At 42.7% G+C, this 16,044-nt stretch overlaps 1 protein-coding gene across 4 annotated transcripts in view; it reads right to left on the reverse strand.

Moving 5' to 3' along the window:
* The window catches only part of dbn1 (drebrin 1), a 128,961-nt gene that overhangs the window by 3,165 nt on the left and 109,752 nt on the right, over window positions 1-16,044 (reverse strand). For 2 of the 4 annotated variants that reach the window (XM_085173715.1, XM_085173719.1), the window contains 8 exons: window positions 14,250-14,324; window positions 10,194-10,337; window positions 10,022-10,099; window positions 7,987-8,138; window positions 7,807-7,864; window positions 7,308-7,364; window positions 7,096-7,210; window positions 4,316-4,444 (listed from right to left, as the gene is read on the reverse strand). In XM_085173715.1, coding sequence (XP_085029841.1) covers window positions 4,316-4,444; window positions 7,096-7,210; window positions 7,308-7,364; window positions 7,807-7,864; window positions 7,987-8,138; window positions 10,022-10,099; window positions 10,194-10,337; window positions 14,250-14,324 — 808 coding nt within the window. The remainder of the gene's footprint in view (window positions 1-4,315; window positions 4,445-7,095; window positions 7,211-7,307; window positions 7,365-7,806; window positions 7,865-7,986; window positions 8,139-10,021; window positions 10,100-10,193; window positions 10,338-14,249; window positions 14,325-16,044) is intronic. The other 2 variants (XM_085173718.1, XM_085173717.1) reach the window with 2 other exon arrangements.

Consider the following 16,044-nt stretch of genomic DNA (forward strand, 5'->3'; position numbering starts at 1 on the left):
TTAATGCCAGAAGCGTGAGACAGAAGCAGTTGGGGTGCAACAATGAGGCACTTACAAACTCAGGCAACAAAGTGACCAAATGCTGCCTCTCTGGACAGCTGAAGCAAATGAGGAGTGAGGACCTCTGTCAGAAACCAAGACACAGTCACAATGATCCAATGGGTCATGAAACAGGAGCAGGTATCTAACAAAAACTCACTGATATGTCATTACAACATACCAACACATTGTGGGTGAGTCACAGCTACGTCAGGTACACACATCCAACAACAAACACCATCACAGTGTCAGTTAGAATCACGAGAATCACGTCCACAATGCCACAATTTCTCCAGATGTTTGATGATGTTGAGCTTCGTGTTGTGTTCAAATACCAGAACGAGACTTCCCACAACAATGAGGAACAACAATTTGAGAGGCAATAAATGACTGAGAGTCCTAAATGGGTGGGTTCTCATGTCACCTGGAGGTAGAAAACCTGATGAACAACCCCTGATGACGATATTATCAGCTGTATTTTTATTCCTATGTTCAGCACTTCGGTCAGTGGTTACCTTTTTTCAAGCTCTTATAAATAAAGTTGGCTTGGCTAGTAACTATTTGCTGTTTTACTGGTATCAGGTATTTATAACGACCAATTAACAAAAAGACACATGGAAAGAATTCAACCATACTGCACAGTTTATTCACCAGAGGGCACTCTGCAAATTCTCTGCTGCCAAAACACTTTTGGAACGCCACAAACGGGAACCATCGGAGTCGGGCAGAATATAAAAAGTGAATGAATAACTACACGTAACAAAAGTTAGACAAATCTGTTCATGTTTTGTGTCTGAATGAAAAAATAAATCTGTACCTACAGTATAATATTAAACCAAATAACTGCCATCAGTATTGTATTTAAAAATCCTTCTTTTTGATTTTCATCTAGCAACAGCCAGCAACTACTTGCTAACCTGTCAGGTAAAACACACTTTTCCATAGCAACCAGTGGTTGTTGAGGGGGTTGTTGACCAGTTTCTTGCCCTGTGTGACTGAGATCTTAGTCAAAAGTTAGCAGGTTAGCTGGCTAGCTGATATCTAAACATGATGGGTACAGCATGGAGATGAAAACCTAAATACCAACAAACTGTGTTAGTGTTACCAAAGTTAGGCTGCACAGTTTTTAAACCAAATGACCAATTATACTGTGTGTAAATGACCGATGATATGTCTTTAGCAAATAGCCAGTGTTAGCTCGCTAACTAGCTAACAGCTAGCTAGGTTGGTTTTTTATACTGTGTGTAAATGACTGATAATATGTCTTTAGCATATAGCCAGTGTTAGCTCGCTAACTAGCTAACAGCTAGCTAGGTTGGTTTTTTTATACTGTGTGTAAATGACTGATAATATGTCTTTAGCATATAGCCAGTGTTAGCTCGCTAACTAGCTAACAGCTAGCTAGGTTGGTTTTTTAGACATTGCTGCCTAATTTTTTATCTTGTATGAAAAATTAAGTATTTTCCTGAAGTCACAGCCATGATACGTTTAAAATGTTCACAAAATGCTGTAGCTAGCTCTACAGTCACTGCTAAACACTATAAATGTAATTTCCACTCAGTGCAGATACATCTAAAACACGGCTATCCTGCTGACACTTGTGTAATATACACTTCACCTCATCTCCGTGGTGTGCACAGCGTACACGATTATGGCGAGGCTAATATAAATACGTTGGCACAGTTAGGATGGAGAATGATGGTTAAATAAAATAAAAGTTCATGTTGAGGCTCTCCGATGGGCGCCATCCTGTGACAGGAAGAAGACGCCAAAAACAGAACAAACTTCAGCCAAGAGAATGCCTGAGATGATCTGTCAACACCACAAGATCATTAACACAATGCTGCGTGATTTGGATTACTCATTGGGATGTTAATGCCCACACTGAGCTGAACGACGTGCTGCACATGATGCTAATAAAAATTCTCAGAGGCAGAGAATGACGACCGAATAAAAAATCTGCCTGTTAAAAAAACAAACACGGCATTTAAGTGTAAAGACGAGAACTCCAGCTTAGACCTGCAAACTGCATCATCAGAGGTTTGATGTGTCATTGCTTTACAGGCGGGAGGTAAACAGTGTTTTACTTTCACTGAGCATAATAACGTACACATGCACACACACAGTGAAGATCATGAAGGTGGTCTGCATGATTTTATTTCTAATATCTACTGAACAGGTGAATCGACTTTATCTTTCATGTGTTCTTGTAAGCCTGGTACTCTGAGGGTCCATTATTGAAATATCTGATGTACTGATGATGACACTGGTAAAGCCAACCAGCAGCGAAGGGATTTGCTGCTTTTAAGGAAGACCTCCAATGATTTTCCTTATTTCCTGTTCCTGTGGTGGACGCTCATATTAGAGTTTCCAAAGCTGTGCTGAAATAGCCTCGTGCCCTCGGCAAAATCAAAGGTTTCTGGACTAAACTTAAGATGTTAAAAAGGCTCTCTGGAAATCTGGCTCTGCCATATAAAAACCACCGTTATGGTCTTTAACCTGAATGACATGGAAGTTCAACATTCAAGCATTCACAGGCCGACTGATGGCAATGGCGACCGAGTGACGGCTCGACGGTGTTACACACACGCATACGCACTCAAACACTCACAGTCGGTCAGTCGGGATTAAAGATGGCAGCAGGAGTGTGTTTATGAGTGTGTTTGTGTGCAGTCCAGGATCAGAGGCAGAGGAGGAAGGTGGAAGGAGAGAACCTGTCAGATCCCTGAGATTCAGCTCTCGAGAGAAGTGAAATCACTTTTACAAGCGTAAAACATCAGAAGTAGAAAAATAAAATACAGAAACATTTACAGAAAAAAATCAGCAGCCGACTGGACGACATCTAAAGGATGAAGACTGGAGGGGACGACAGACTCGACATCTACCACACAAAGCAACAAACAGCTTTGCTTTGTTTCACTGTTTCCACAAGTTAGTGCAAACCTGCTGTGTGAGAGTCAGCCTGCAGGGGGGGTTAAAGTGCACGAGGCGAAGAGGAAGGTGGGAGGGCGGCCTCGTCATCCTACAGCTAACGCCGCCAGCATGCACGATACAGTGAACGCAAACCAAACTCCAGCTTCTGTCGCTTTTCTTGATGCTTGGATGCTCTTGTCCCTGTTATTGCCTTAATCAGCTGATAGTAAAAGGTAAAAATGAAGGAACTGGGGGAATTTTAGACGCTCTCGTTCAGTACCGGGAAGTGGAAGGAGGAAGGAGTTCGGGGGGTGTTTAAAGTGGGAGGTGATGGGGAAGTTTAATGGGTTGGTGCTGAGATGTGTGGGCCGTCACAGTGCTGAAGATGAGAGGATGAAAATGCATGTTGGCTGAAATAACTATGAATGTTTTTAATCTGTCCAGAACTTTCCTGACGTCACAGAGTTTAAACTTTTTATTATTATCACAGAAAACAAAAAAACGAAGATGCTAAAGTCCTGCATTACAGTTACCACTAATACTTCCTCTTTGTTTATTCTTTCAAATTAAAAGGAAGCGAGTGGCTTCACTGCTTTACTGTTAATTTCAGAATTAATGGTTTTTAAAGCCCTCAGTGGAAAACCTCCTACATTAACATTTTTATTCACCTTTGCATGATTGATCCTTTGTTGATCTCGAGATCCAAGATCTCGGGATCAACTCTCAGGCCTTTATATTGTAAAGACCTTACATTAACACAGAAAACCTCAATAATTAGACGAACCTTATGAGCAAGCAGTTGGAGACAGCAGGAAGGAAAAACTCCCTTTTAACAGGAAGTAACCTCAGGCAGGCAGCCACGTTCCAAATATTCCTGTTTTTTAATCCAGGTTAGAAATGTTCCTCTATTCTCCGGCATTCCTGGGGGCTATTATTTTATTTTGTATTTATATATTAATGTATTTTATATTATATTTGTAATTTTATAGTATTTGAATAACTCTTTATTATCTTGTACATCATTCTGACAGCTTTCTTCTGTTTAAATGTCCTTATAAATGTTACTGTATGAGGCTCCAGCAGGGATTCAGTTCCTGTACAATGACAGGAAAACTGATCCTGAAAAGTTTAATTTTCATTTTTACCCTGAAAGCGACATAATCCTGCAGACAGGAAGTGGATTGTTTGCGGTTGTGAGTTTTACCAGTCAAGCTGGAGTACCGGTGTAACCACGCGCAGTTTCATCCTCTCATGTTGGCTTTGCTGCAGTGTTTGTGTGTTTGTGGAGGGGACTCGTGTGTCGGGAGAGATGCTCGACCAGGCTGCTGGTTTCCTCTTTAACTTCTTCTTCTGCTGTACCTACCGGCTGCAGCGGTGGGCTGCGTCCGTGCATGTGGCGGGGTGCGGAGGGGCGACATGCCCCGGTGCGGGGGGGTCGGACTGGGGCTGCTGGGACTGTGCTGCTGCCTCAAGAACGGGCTGTCCAAACGGCCTGGCGGTCGGGACGACACAAAAGCGAAGACGGGAACACACAACAAACGAGAAAGAAAAAAAACAGCGACGCACCACAACAGAGACGTGAGGAAGACAGAAAAACAGAGGGAGGAGAGGATTGTGGGAAGAAGATGAAAGAGACGGGTGTCAAAAAAATCCACCAAATTTCACAGAGTGGAAAAATGAAAGACAAAGGAGAGGAGGAATGAAGTGAGGAGGTGAGGAGGAGGAGGAGGCAGAAAATGGAGAGAAAGAAGAGAAAGGTTAGTGTGGTTTGAACACACCGCCTGCAGACAGCATGCAGTTAGGCAGAAAGAAAAAGCTGATGGCGACTTTCTCTGAACCAGAAAGTGTCGAATAATTCAAACCCGAAAACAGAAAACACTCTTCGGGATCTGTGGACGAGTCTTTGATTGTTAGAAATAACATCGTGTCGAAATCCTGCAGTCGTTTACAGCCGTGCACGCTTCAGTCACGCTCCTGTACTTTAATGTGTCGGGGTCTCGGTGCGGGGCTGCGTTGGCAGTCTTAAGTTGTAACCAATCATCGTCCCAGCCCAAACTGCAGCTCCTCTAGTGGCCACTAGATGCCATAAGTGAGCACCCGCAGACTCCAAGCTGGCTACACGAGCTAACGTCACTGTGAAAATGAGACCGACTTACAAAAAAGGTCTCAAATTAAACGTTTGCTATTCAGGTTTGTCTGTGTTTGTTCTAACCAATGCCGCGCCAAACCCTGCAGACAAACAACATAAAATGATGCAAGCACGCAAAGGGTCAAAGGTCACACAGAAGGGCTGTGGTTTGCAGCAAAGAAACCCGATTAAAACCTTTCTAGAATAAAACATTCCAGTTTAACAGCTGGATGGACGACGCACAGCAGCAAACTGACAGTGAAGCGTCACTTCCATGAAAACTGAGCTTCTTTTTCAAAGGTTCATTTCTATCATTTATCTGAATGAAAAGAAAACCTTTGGAAACTCTGAGAAAACAGCACAAACGGGAAAGCTGGAAAGCACATTTGCATATTTGGCAGGAAAAGCTGAGCTGACGTAATTATCCGGGGATGGAAAGATGAACTCACTACTATTGTTGCTGTAATTAAAATATGTTTATCTGCAACTACATATATAAACAAATGTTAAATATTACAATATTATTACAGCTTGAACTTTGTGGATCACTTTGAAGATTGTGTGGTTAATTTATATTTTGTTCATGTATCCACCTCTGCACGCTCTACAGCTGTTGAAGCAGCAGCAGCGCTGCAGAAAACGTCATTTTATAAATCATTTTAAATATAAATAAAGATTATAAATAAAACCAAATGATTGCTCCTGTAGAGGCTGTGGGGAGGCATACCTCTGAAACATATACAACCAGACATGCTGGGGCTCCACAGCTGGCCCAAGCCGGTTAACAGTAATCCACCAATCAGAGAACGAGGTGAATCAAATCCACCAGTAAGAATGCTCCAACCCTTATGAGTTGATCTCACTGACATTAACTGCCGCTGTCACTACCCGATCCGTACTGGAAACCCGATCCGTACCCCGCATGCGCGAAAGGTGTCTACTTCCGGTTGAAGCGTTTTACGATAGTTACGGGTCAGAGTATCTGTTAAGATGTTAAGAATAATAAGTATCTCTTAATATAATGTAGACAAAAACGAAAAATCGGGTTTCCGGTACAGATTGGATAGCAACAGCCCACACCTGTTTCAGTGAAGCAGCACCCAACGTTGCCATGGTGATGGAATTCTATGTAGCTAACTGTAACTGTGGCCGTTCTAAACTCCAGAGCCGTTGGATGGAAGAGTTGCGTCATCTCCATTCACTCTAATGGACCATCTTTGTACAGCAATGGTGGATCATGGAGCAGTAATATCGTAAGTTAGCATAGGCTAGCTGTGGCATAGAGGTGTAGCAGCATGGAAGTTTGAGATGAATTTTTCAAAGGTAAGAAGTTCAACACCAGTCTGTATGTCATCAGCACACAGTCCAACTGTCCACAGGAACTATTTGAAGACTGCACGACCCACATAACCACCCGAATTCTGAACCCCTGGTGACTTACTCAACAGCTCTGCTAAAATCGAGAGCATAGCTGCTATCGACACAGTTTATGGTCCGCGGGCGCCCCAACAAGGTGCTCCACATATGAGTGTGTTTTTGTTTTTTTGCTTCTAAAAGTGACACTGTGACAGGGAAAACTAATAAAGTAAAAAATGTGCGTTCACCAGCAGGTTAAAGAGGAAACATGTCTAGCTTCTCCCACTCTGTCAGTTCTGCAAACATCTGATCGATTTGAACAGGATGCATCTGTGACAAATGATGCTACAGGCCAAACAAGGAAGAGTAATTATCCAGTGACAACATGTGGTGGGAGGCAGTTGCTGGGTGATGTAATCAACAGTTCCTTAACTGTCAGAGTCCACAGATCGAGGACGATGTTCTGAAACTGGCGAAGCAAACCGTCCTTGATGGGAAACAGCCTCAGATGTTTTAAAGTCAAATATTAGTAAATCATTTTTCAGAATAAAATACATTTGCCGTTTCAAAGATACTGTATCATATTTTCCACGAGTCTCTCGAGTGCTTCTCAAGCTCAGCATGAGAACAAAGGTCAGGTGAAGTTTTGAAGTGTTTACCGCTCCGGTGGATGGAGACGGGCGAGGTGTCCACACTGATGGTCATGGCTCTCTCCTTCTGCTTGAAAAACTCTCGAGGGTTTCCTGACCGCTGAGCGATGATGGCCTTCGCCTCCTGGAAACAGAAAATAAATACAGAGTGCTGCTTTTCTTCCTCTTAAATGTTCTGCGGCCGTTTCTGGAGACGCTCTTTCATCATTCTCCAAACTGACCTCTACCTCAGATTCCTTCTTGTCCAGGTTGAGGTCCTCGATGCTCGGCTCTGCTACCTGAGGAGAAGAATCCAGTGATTCACATGTAACACAAAGCAGAGAGAAGCTCGTTCACCTGTGAATAAATCAGACGTCCTGAAACAGCAGACAAATGAGCTGCACGCTCCCACCAGCAGGGGGCGACACAGACTGTGTTTGTATCCACTGATACTTTCCACTATTTGCAATCTTACACTCAAAGAAAGGTGTTTAGATTTTACTGTGCCACACTGACGTTAAGATGTTCGGAGGCCAGGAGCCATCAGGTGGCTGATTGGGAGATAATCTGAAAAGTAACACACGTCTAATCACTCGCTTCGCTGTCACACAAATTAGCCTCATATCTGTGTGGCTGTGGACTCGGGCAGCGTGAGGCTCTGTTTGGAGGCAGAAATAATAACAGAAACCAACTGGAGATGAACAAACTGGTGATTACTAGTTTCACTTAGCAAATACTTACTACGGGGGTCTGATTCCGCAACCTCTCTTTGGCCTCTTCCTCCTCCTGCATCTTCTTTCTGTTCACACACAAACACAGATTATAGATCACTGTGATCCTGGAAAACACGATGTAGCGTCATCCTGTCATTCGTGCACACGTGAACCTTTTGACCATGATTGTTGTGCCGTCGCTCCTCACCTGTGCTCCTCGATCTGCCGCTCCCTCTCGCGGTACCTCTTCTCTCGGTTCTCCTGCTCTTTCCTCTCCAGCTCCATTCGCTCCTCCTCGAAGCGCTGCCGCTCCTCTGCCAACTTCTTCTTCTCCTCCTCCTTCCTCATCTCCTCTTCACGCTGGAGACCGGACACACACAAATGACCTCTTTCAGAGTTGTAATAAATCTCTCGATCAGTTAATTAATAAAGCCAGGTCTTATCTGAATGTCTGAAACAGTGAAGGGCAAATCTGGCAAACATCCCGCGGCTCGGTGACGCTCGCTGTCATTTCGTGTTTAACTTGAATGAGACAATAGCGACACAGCCGAAGGACGCAGCGACATCTGACTTCGTTTCTCACGTCTACCCAAATATATCTGTGATTCACATTATACTAAATAACTGTCACATATAAGGACACAGTTTATTAAATACAGTGTGAGATAAAGTTTTGTTTTACAGTATTTCAGCAAAACATATATGCGCTTATCTTTTAGCTTAGTAGCCTGGCTTAGCTTGAATCAGCTTGCAAACTGACACCTTCGGTCTTGATTAACAACCAGGGGTAGAAAACCCCAGGAGCTATGTGGAAAATAAGTACAACAATTACATTTAATTAAAGAACTAAACATGTTTGATCAGAAAAGTTGGCAAAAGTAATGAATACGTAAGAAGACTATTGAAATCGCTATATACTATATATAATATAAGTGCTTATATACCTGCTAGCTTAGCAGGTTAGCTTAGCTTTAATCAGCTGGCAAGTAAAATAACCGTCAAGCAACAGAAAAAAATGGTTGAAACAAATATATAACTAAACAAATACAGTTGTTAGCTAAAAAAAATCACCACATGTAAATGTGATTCGCATTATATTGACATTATGGTTGTTAAATGCTACATAAAATACCATGTCTGGATAATGAATATAAAGGTTAGCCTAGCAGGTTAGCTAACTCCCCACAGGGGTACAAGTAAATGGTAAATAGCCTGTATTTGTAAAGCGCTTTACACATCCAGTCATCCACACATTCACACACTGGTGATGGCAGCTACATTGTAGCCACAGCCACCCTGGGGCGCACTGACAGAGGCGAGGCTGCCGGACACTGGCGCCACCACCAGTAGGCAACGGGTGAAGTGTCTTGCACAAGGACACAACGACCGAGACTGTCGGAGCCGGGGCTCGAACCGGCAACCTTCCGATTACAAGGCGAACTCCCAACTCTTGAGCCACGACAGTAAGATTAGCACAAAAAATACAGTCAAATAACTGAACATGAAGGTAAAACCTGACTAAAGAAACAAGCTAAAACAAAAACAAACCGCTAGTTAGCACACATAAAGAGCTGTGAATTATTTTTCTTGATTTTGAATTATTCACTAACTCAATGAATTAGATATATGTTAAAACAAATACTGTGAGCCAGAAAGAATGACAAAATATTATAAATGCAGTAGCTAGCTAATATATGAGTGAAATGCTGTGAATTTTGCTGAAAGCATAGCTAACAGCTCAACTGTTAGCTAACAATATACTCGAGTTGAAAGAACGTGAAACTTTTTAAAGTCGTAGTCTTTCTGTTTGGGTTTGGGAACTGAAGAAGCATTTGTACATGGAAATAGCGAAGGATATCCGACCTAATGAGGGATTGTTGTGAGCAACGTGCAAAAGTGCCGTGTGCAGATCTCTGAAATGCCACCAGCTTTGACTGCGTGGCAGCGCCGTGTAATGAGGACAGTTTGTTTGTGAAATCTGTCAATAAAACTTAGTCTAAGGCCATCAAAGACCTCAAATGGGATGCCAAAGGGTTCTTTACAAGCGTCATCATTGCTATAAATCTGTAGCATCTCAGCACCAATTCAAAGGACGCCTTTTGGCATCTATGAGCTGTCATCAGCTAAAAGAAAACACAGCATCTGACCCCCTGGGCTGGAAGCTCTCATCTTATGAGTTGTAATAAATGAGCATTATATCTCCTTTTTTTTCCCACTCACTCCCCCCTCCTCTCCTCCTTTACCTTGGCTTGCTCCCAAAACTCCTGTCTATTGATTTTCTTCATCTCCACCTCTGCGTTGGTCTTCTCGTACACCGTGCCCTGCACCAGGACAGACAGAGGAACAGATCAAAGCTCTCGTCACGAGAAAAACGCTGTTTTTATAAGAGAAAAGTGTGCAAGTCTCTCTTTGTACCACGTCTGCGTGCTCTTCATCTCGGGTCTTCAGACGGCTCAGGACCGGGCTCGCCACCGCTGCCGTCCCATTGGTCAGGCGCTGCCCGATGGCCATTGGGTCGATGTCCTCCAGACTGCTGGCATTGATGATGACCTCCACCCCCTGCAGAGACAGAAACACGACGATCAGCTCTGAGAGTTTGTGGAAACATTCATTACAATCCATTCATAGCAGTGAGGACGTTCTGGACTCGAGGAAATGAATCTAAATCAATTTAATGTCCTCTGAAGTGATGGAAACACAGCCGTGTGTGTGTGTGTGTGTGTGTGTGTGTGTGTGTGTGTGTGTGTGTGTGTGTGTGTGTGTGACTAAAAGGGTCATTTAAAGCCCGTCGGTGTGATGAAGTCGACGCTGTGTGGGAGAGAGAACCGCCACTTAGAATAATGACACTCCACACACACACACACACACACACAAACACACACACAGAAATATATAAATAAAACATCACCTCCGCTTTAATCTCAATCTTTTTATCTACACTATAAATCCAAAAATACACACTGAGCCAGCTGTGAACACACTGCTGTGTGACACACACACACCTCGGCTCAGAGCTGGTGTTCGTCACACTCACCTGTTCCTCCTCTGTGATCCTCCTACAGGTTTTAAGCGTTTTTTCCAACCGAGCGTTGGGAAAACATTTACACGGTCCTTATGTGACACAATTAAAATAAAAAACCCTGAAAAACACTGAAGCAGGTTACGAAACGAACATGACATCACTTCACACACGATTGCCGTGATCGGGGTTTGAGATCATTTCCCTCTCAGTGGATGTCAGGCCTCTTAGACTGAACAGCTCTGGTGCTTCTGACGCTGTTGCATCCACAGAATCACACACAGTGAAATAACTGAGCTTTTAATAAACTCATCTGAGCAGAAATCTAACAGACTGAAAGTAAAAGATGGACCTACAGATTAGGGCTGCTCGATTATGGCAAAAATGATAATCACGATTATTTTCACTGAGATCTCGATTATTTGACGATATTTATTTAACAATAACAATGTGTTGAATAATGACTTTAAAGATTGTCAAAAAATAATATAAAATAGTGCAAATACTGATAACAGTGCAAATGTTTGCAATATAAGAAATAAATGAAAAATGTAAACATCTATGTTTAGTGAAGTTTGCAGTGTTGCTCTGTGGTGCAGCTACGACACTGTAGCAAAGTTTACACACTGTGTCTACTTGATCCACGTCTGACTCCGTGAACCCATAATGTTTCCACACCACTCAAGTTTTTTTTACCTCTTTTCAACCAACAGCAGTCACTCTCCTCTCCAAATAACTTCTGCTCAGCTTTCCGAGCTTCCCTCGGGTCCTCTTAATCAGCGGTCCCCAACCCCCGGGCCTCGGACCGGTACCGGTCCGTGAGTCGTTTGGTACCGGGCCGCGAGAGTTGAGGCTCAGGTGTGAAATGTATGGTTTTCAGGGTTTTTATCGGTTTTCAGCGTTATTTTGTTATTGTTTTTATCGTTAACTCAGTTTTCCTGGGTCTTTTCACGTGTGTTATGAATAAATCTTCTTTTTTTCGGTACCGGTACTAGTTTTATTTTGTTGTATTTATCCGCGACACCTTAAAGGCCGGTCCGTGAAAATATTGTCGGGCATAAACCGGTCCGTGGCGCAAAAAAGGTCGGAGACCGCTGCTCTTAATTGTTGTGACACGTGTTCGAAATGCAGAGAGGTGCGCTCGATTTGCCACACGGAGCAGCGCGAGAGTAAAGCACGAGGGAGGGGCTAATAATCGGCGCAGTCATTTTTAATGATCGTTGAAAGCCCAGATCGTAATCGTGATTAAAATTCGATTAATTGAGCAGCCCTACTACAGATGTGGCCAGATGTTTCCATATGTTTATTTAGGATTCATTTAAATTGGTTGGTTTCCTGTTATTGACCTGGCTTTGAATATAGCCTACGAAGTTCCAACAAGGTTGAAGCTGTTGATTTGTGAAGCTCAATGTTGTCCTGCTTTATTCATTCCTGAACCAGCCACGATGGGATCATTGTCCTGCTGGAACATGTTTAAACCGTCAAGCTGCTGATGTAAGATGAAGTTGAAGAACTTGGTGCGATGTACCGATACTACTGGCACCAAAACAGCCCGACATCATGATGCTTCACAGTTGGGTAGGTTTGAAATTCTCACCCTTGTTCTTCCAAACTAGTTTTTGTCATTGCAGCCAAACAGCTCGATCTTTGTCTCATTGGACAATAAACCTTTTCTTTAGAACATCTTGATGCATTGTCAATCATCCAGGAAAATAAATCTCCAAAAGTTGAAAGCTCCAGCCGATCCAGGAGAGAAGGACAACCGCTGCCCAAGCGTAATGATCCCATATGTGTCAGGAGTATCGGAACAGTTGAGACCCCTTTTTTCGAAACACCGGGTCTCTGTGGCTTTTAAACCCCAAAACACGCTGCGCCAAAAAATTGGTCCACCCCAAGGATCGGGTCCCCCGACACAAACAGAGTAACATAGTGTACGCTGTTAAGTGCAGGAGGATTGCCAGGATTTATACATCGGGGAAACCAAACAACCTCTGGCGAAGCGGATGGCACAACACAGAAGAGCTACCTCGTCAGACCAGGACTCTGCAGTCTATTTACACCTACAGGCCAGTGGACACTCTTTCAATGATGAGGATGTAACATCCTGGACAGGGAGGAACGCTGGTTTGAGGGCGGCGTCAAGGAGGCCATTTACGTGAAAAGGGAAAGACCATCTCTGAATGGAGGAGGGGGCCTAAGGGTACATCTTTCGCCATCTTACAATGCTGTGATTGCAGCCATTCCCCAACTCACTGTGAATGGTACTCATGGCCATTGATCAGTGGTCATTGAATTTGCACCAATTCTTGTTTCTTAAACCATTAAAGGTCAGAGCGGACACGCTCCATTCTGCGTAACTATTTTTAAATCCCGGTAGCTCTGCAACCACGTGAGCTAGTGCAATAATTTTTTTGCATATGAAACCGGAGGAGTTGTACTTACATCTTATGCCATCAGCTTGTCCTCGGTCACAGTTTCCTTCCACATATAGCTTTGCAAAAACTGCATAAAAAGCACTTGCAGCAACAAAGACATAATATTCCAGAAACACGCTTTGCCGATCCGATCAGCTGTTTGTAACACTTCCTACGTCCATCAGCACGAACTATCGCATGTCCACCATGACCTGCCCGAAACCGGAAGTGACGTCATTTTGCGGAAATTTAGTTTTTTTTACCATCAGGGCCTCATGAGCCTATACTGGTGTTTTTAAAAGTTATGTTTGACTTTATGACTTTCTGTGTGGTTTCTGGGATGCTTAGGACTCATATTGCACTGCTGGAAATAGTTTATTTTGATGCAGATGCTGCTTTTTTGCAAATTTGCATTATAATATTTATTTTTGTTTTTCCTGCAGTGTATAAAAATTGGTGTATTTCAAAAATAAAACTATGAAGACACTTAAATTTCCTGTGGTGGGAAACTATTTTGTGCAACTTTTTTGTATTTACAGTTTTGAGGGATAAGCCTCTTAAATTTCTCTAACTAGAAATATATGTTAAAAAAACAAAAACGATTTTCTATTTTTTTGTAGTTTATTGCACTTTTTTGCAATTTATGTAATTACTATGCACTTAATGCAGACATATTATTAAAATCTGGGCTATAATGGTTGTATTGATGTATAGCAACTTGAAATGCTCCCAAAAATGGCTCCACAGCATGTAAAAATATAATATAAGCTCTGGCGGACTTGGTTCTATGGTAGGTCTTAAAGGGTTAAAAAGAGCTCAAAGAAATAATTAAAAGCTCATGCCCATGATGAAAACGACAGAGGAGCCGCCCCCTGGTGGACGTTGAAAAGAGTGCAGCTTAAAAGCAGTTTTACACTGGTTTCATATTTCAGATGTTCAACTTTTATAAAATACATGTCTTACACACAAGAGGAATATGAACTGTCGTGTTTATGGTTTCTTTCTGGGACTATGTACGACTGCGGTGCTGGGTCTGACCTGGAAGAAGTCTGCGATGGTGGCGACATGGCTGGCACAGGCACACTTCCTGGCATCTGGCACATCGTCTCCAACCTGAAAGAGAGAGAGAGATGGTGTTATACAACAAAAACGAGAGTAAAAAGGACGGCGTGAAGAAGAGTTGGATGAAGAAACTGGCAAAAAATAAGTAAAAGGATGCTAAATCAACCAATCAGGATACACATGTTAATTTCTTTTGTGCTTTTTGTTACATTTGGTCAAATATCCACCAATTATTTCGTCTTCCAAGTGACCAAACTGTGAAGGGCAGTTTCTCCCTCCCTTTGGTCTCATTAGGGCTTTTGTTTAGCCGTGGTCATGTTCGGTTATTGCAGCAGTTGTATTATAACAGGATGTGATTCAGTAATCACAGCTAATTCATTCCCACACAATACAAACGCAGTGCACAGCAATTACACAGGAAAACAGCCCCGTCTCAGCTGCATTCACAGCCATTCATCTCTTATCTGTCTGTGAGTGAGCGTCGGATGAAGAAAGAGAGAAGGAGCCGCTGCTTGGATGCTTTCGCAGCATTTTTGAAGAGGAGCATTTCGAAGACCTTTTATTCCCATTTTGGGACGTTTTTTGGCACCGTTGAGCCTGGTTTGGCCCGGGTAGCCACAGTCTGGTGCTCTTTTGGCTGCTAATGTTGCTCTGTTATATTGTGATGACTCCAGTGGCTCCTCTCCCAGTCTCATTTAACCATTAAATACCTTTTTGTTTCTCTCTCAGTCTCTGTTTGCTGCATTAATGACCATATCTCTTATTTTCCTTCCATTTACCTCTGGAATTGTGTTATGGGGGGAAAAAGCAGCAATTATAGCTAATTTCTAGAGGACGGATTGTTTAAGTCTGCCTCTCGCTGCACTGTGTCATTAAGCTTCAGCTCAGGGCGCCCCTGCTGTTGTCAGGTTCAGAAAAGAAAGCATCCATCATGAGGCTCTCAGACGGATTCAGACTTTGCTTAAATGCTTTCAGCGCACGTCGCTGGAGACTCTCAGTGTGTATAACTAACCTTAACATCACAAATTATTCACCCCTTCCTGCTACACTTCCTTTTCATCATGAATTAAACGGTAACTGCTCCGTTAGCATGCCTGGTGCTACGACTCCATTTCCTTCCTCTCTGGTTTGGCCCGCACTTTAACTGGAGGTTTTCACTTATTACAGCGTGAGGCAGAAAAGTCCACATCCTGCTTTCCTATTAAAACCACAACATGAAGCGCTTTAAAAGCAGTGTTTAAGATTTTCATCATCATTTTACCCGCAGGTCTCCTTTTTAGTTAAAAAACAATAAAAACAGTCAATTTTTATAATTCCAAACATGCATCTTGTTCCTATTCTTGCTGACTCCGAAATGCCAAATATGTGCTTAAAGTTAAAGCTTCTAGAATATGTTTAGCGCCACCTTGTGTCAGGACAGAACGTGATGTCACTGGGTCGGTTACTTGTAGAAGGTAACCAAAAAAAGAAAGTGACCCATGTCTAAGAAAAAAAATATCTATAATATATAGGGCTGTACGATATGACCAAAATCTCATATCCCGATATAAGAATTCTATCGTCTGATAACGATATAAATCACAAAAATGTAACATTTTCTGTAAATTCTGTGAATCTTGTGCAGCTCGACTTGCGTGAAGTGTTTCCAGCTGCGCGTCATGTAGCTGGAGTCGAGTGTTTTAACCGATGCATGAAACGATACATTTTTAGACATAAGTTGTAACGGCGCTGTTTTTTTTGTGAGTATTTATTACACGGCTGCTGCGGGTAA

This window comes from Neolamprologus multifasciatus, chromosome 10, assembly GCF_963576455.1.
Source record: "Neolamprologus multifasciatus chromosome 10, fNeoMul1.2, whole genome shotgun sequence".
NCBI lineage: Eukaryota > Metazoa > Chordata > Actinopteri > Cichliformes > Cichlidae > Neolamprologus > Neolamprologus multifasciatus.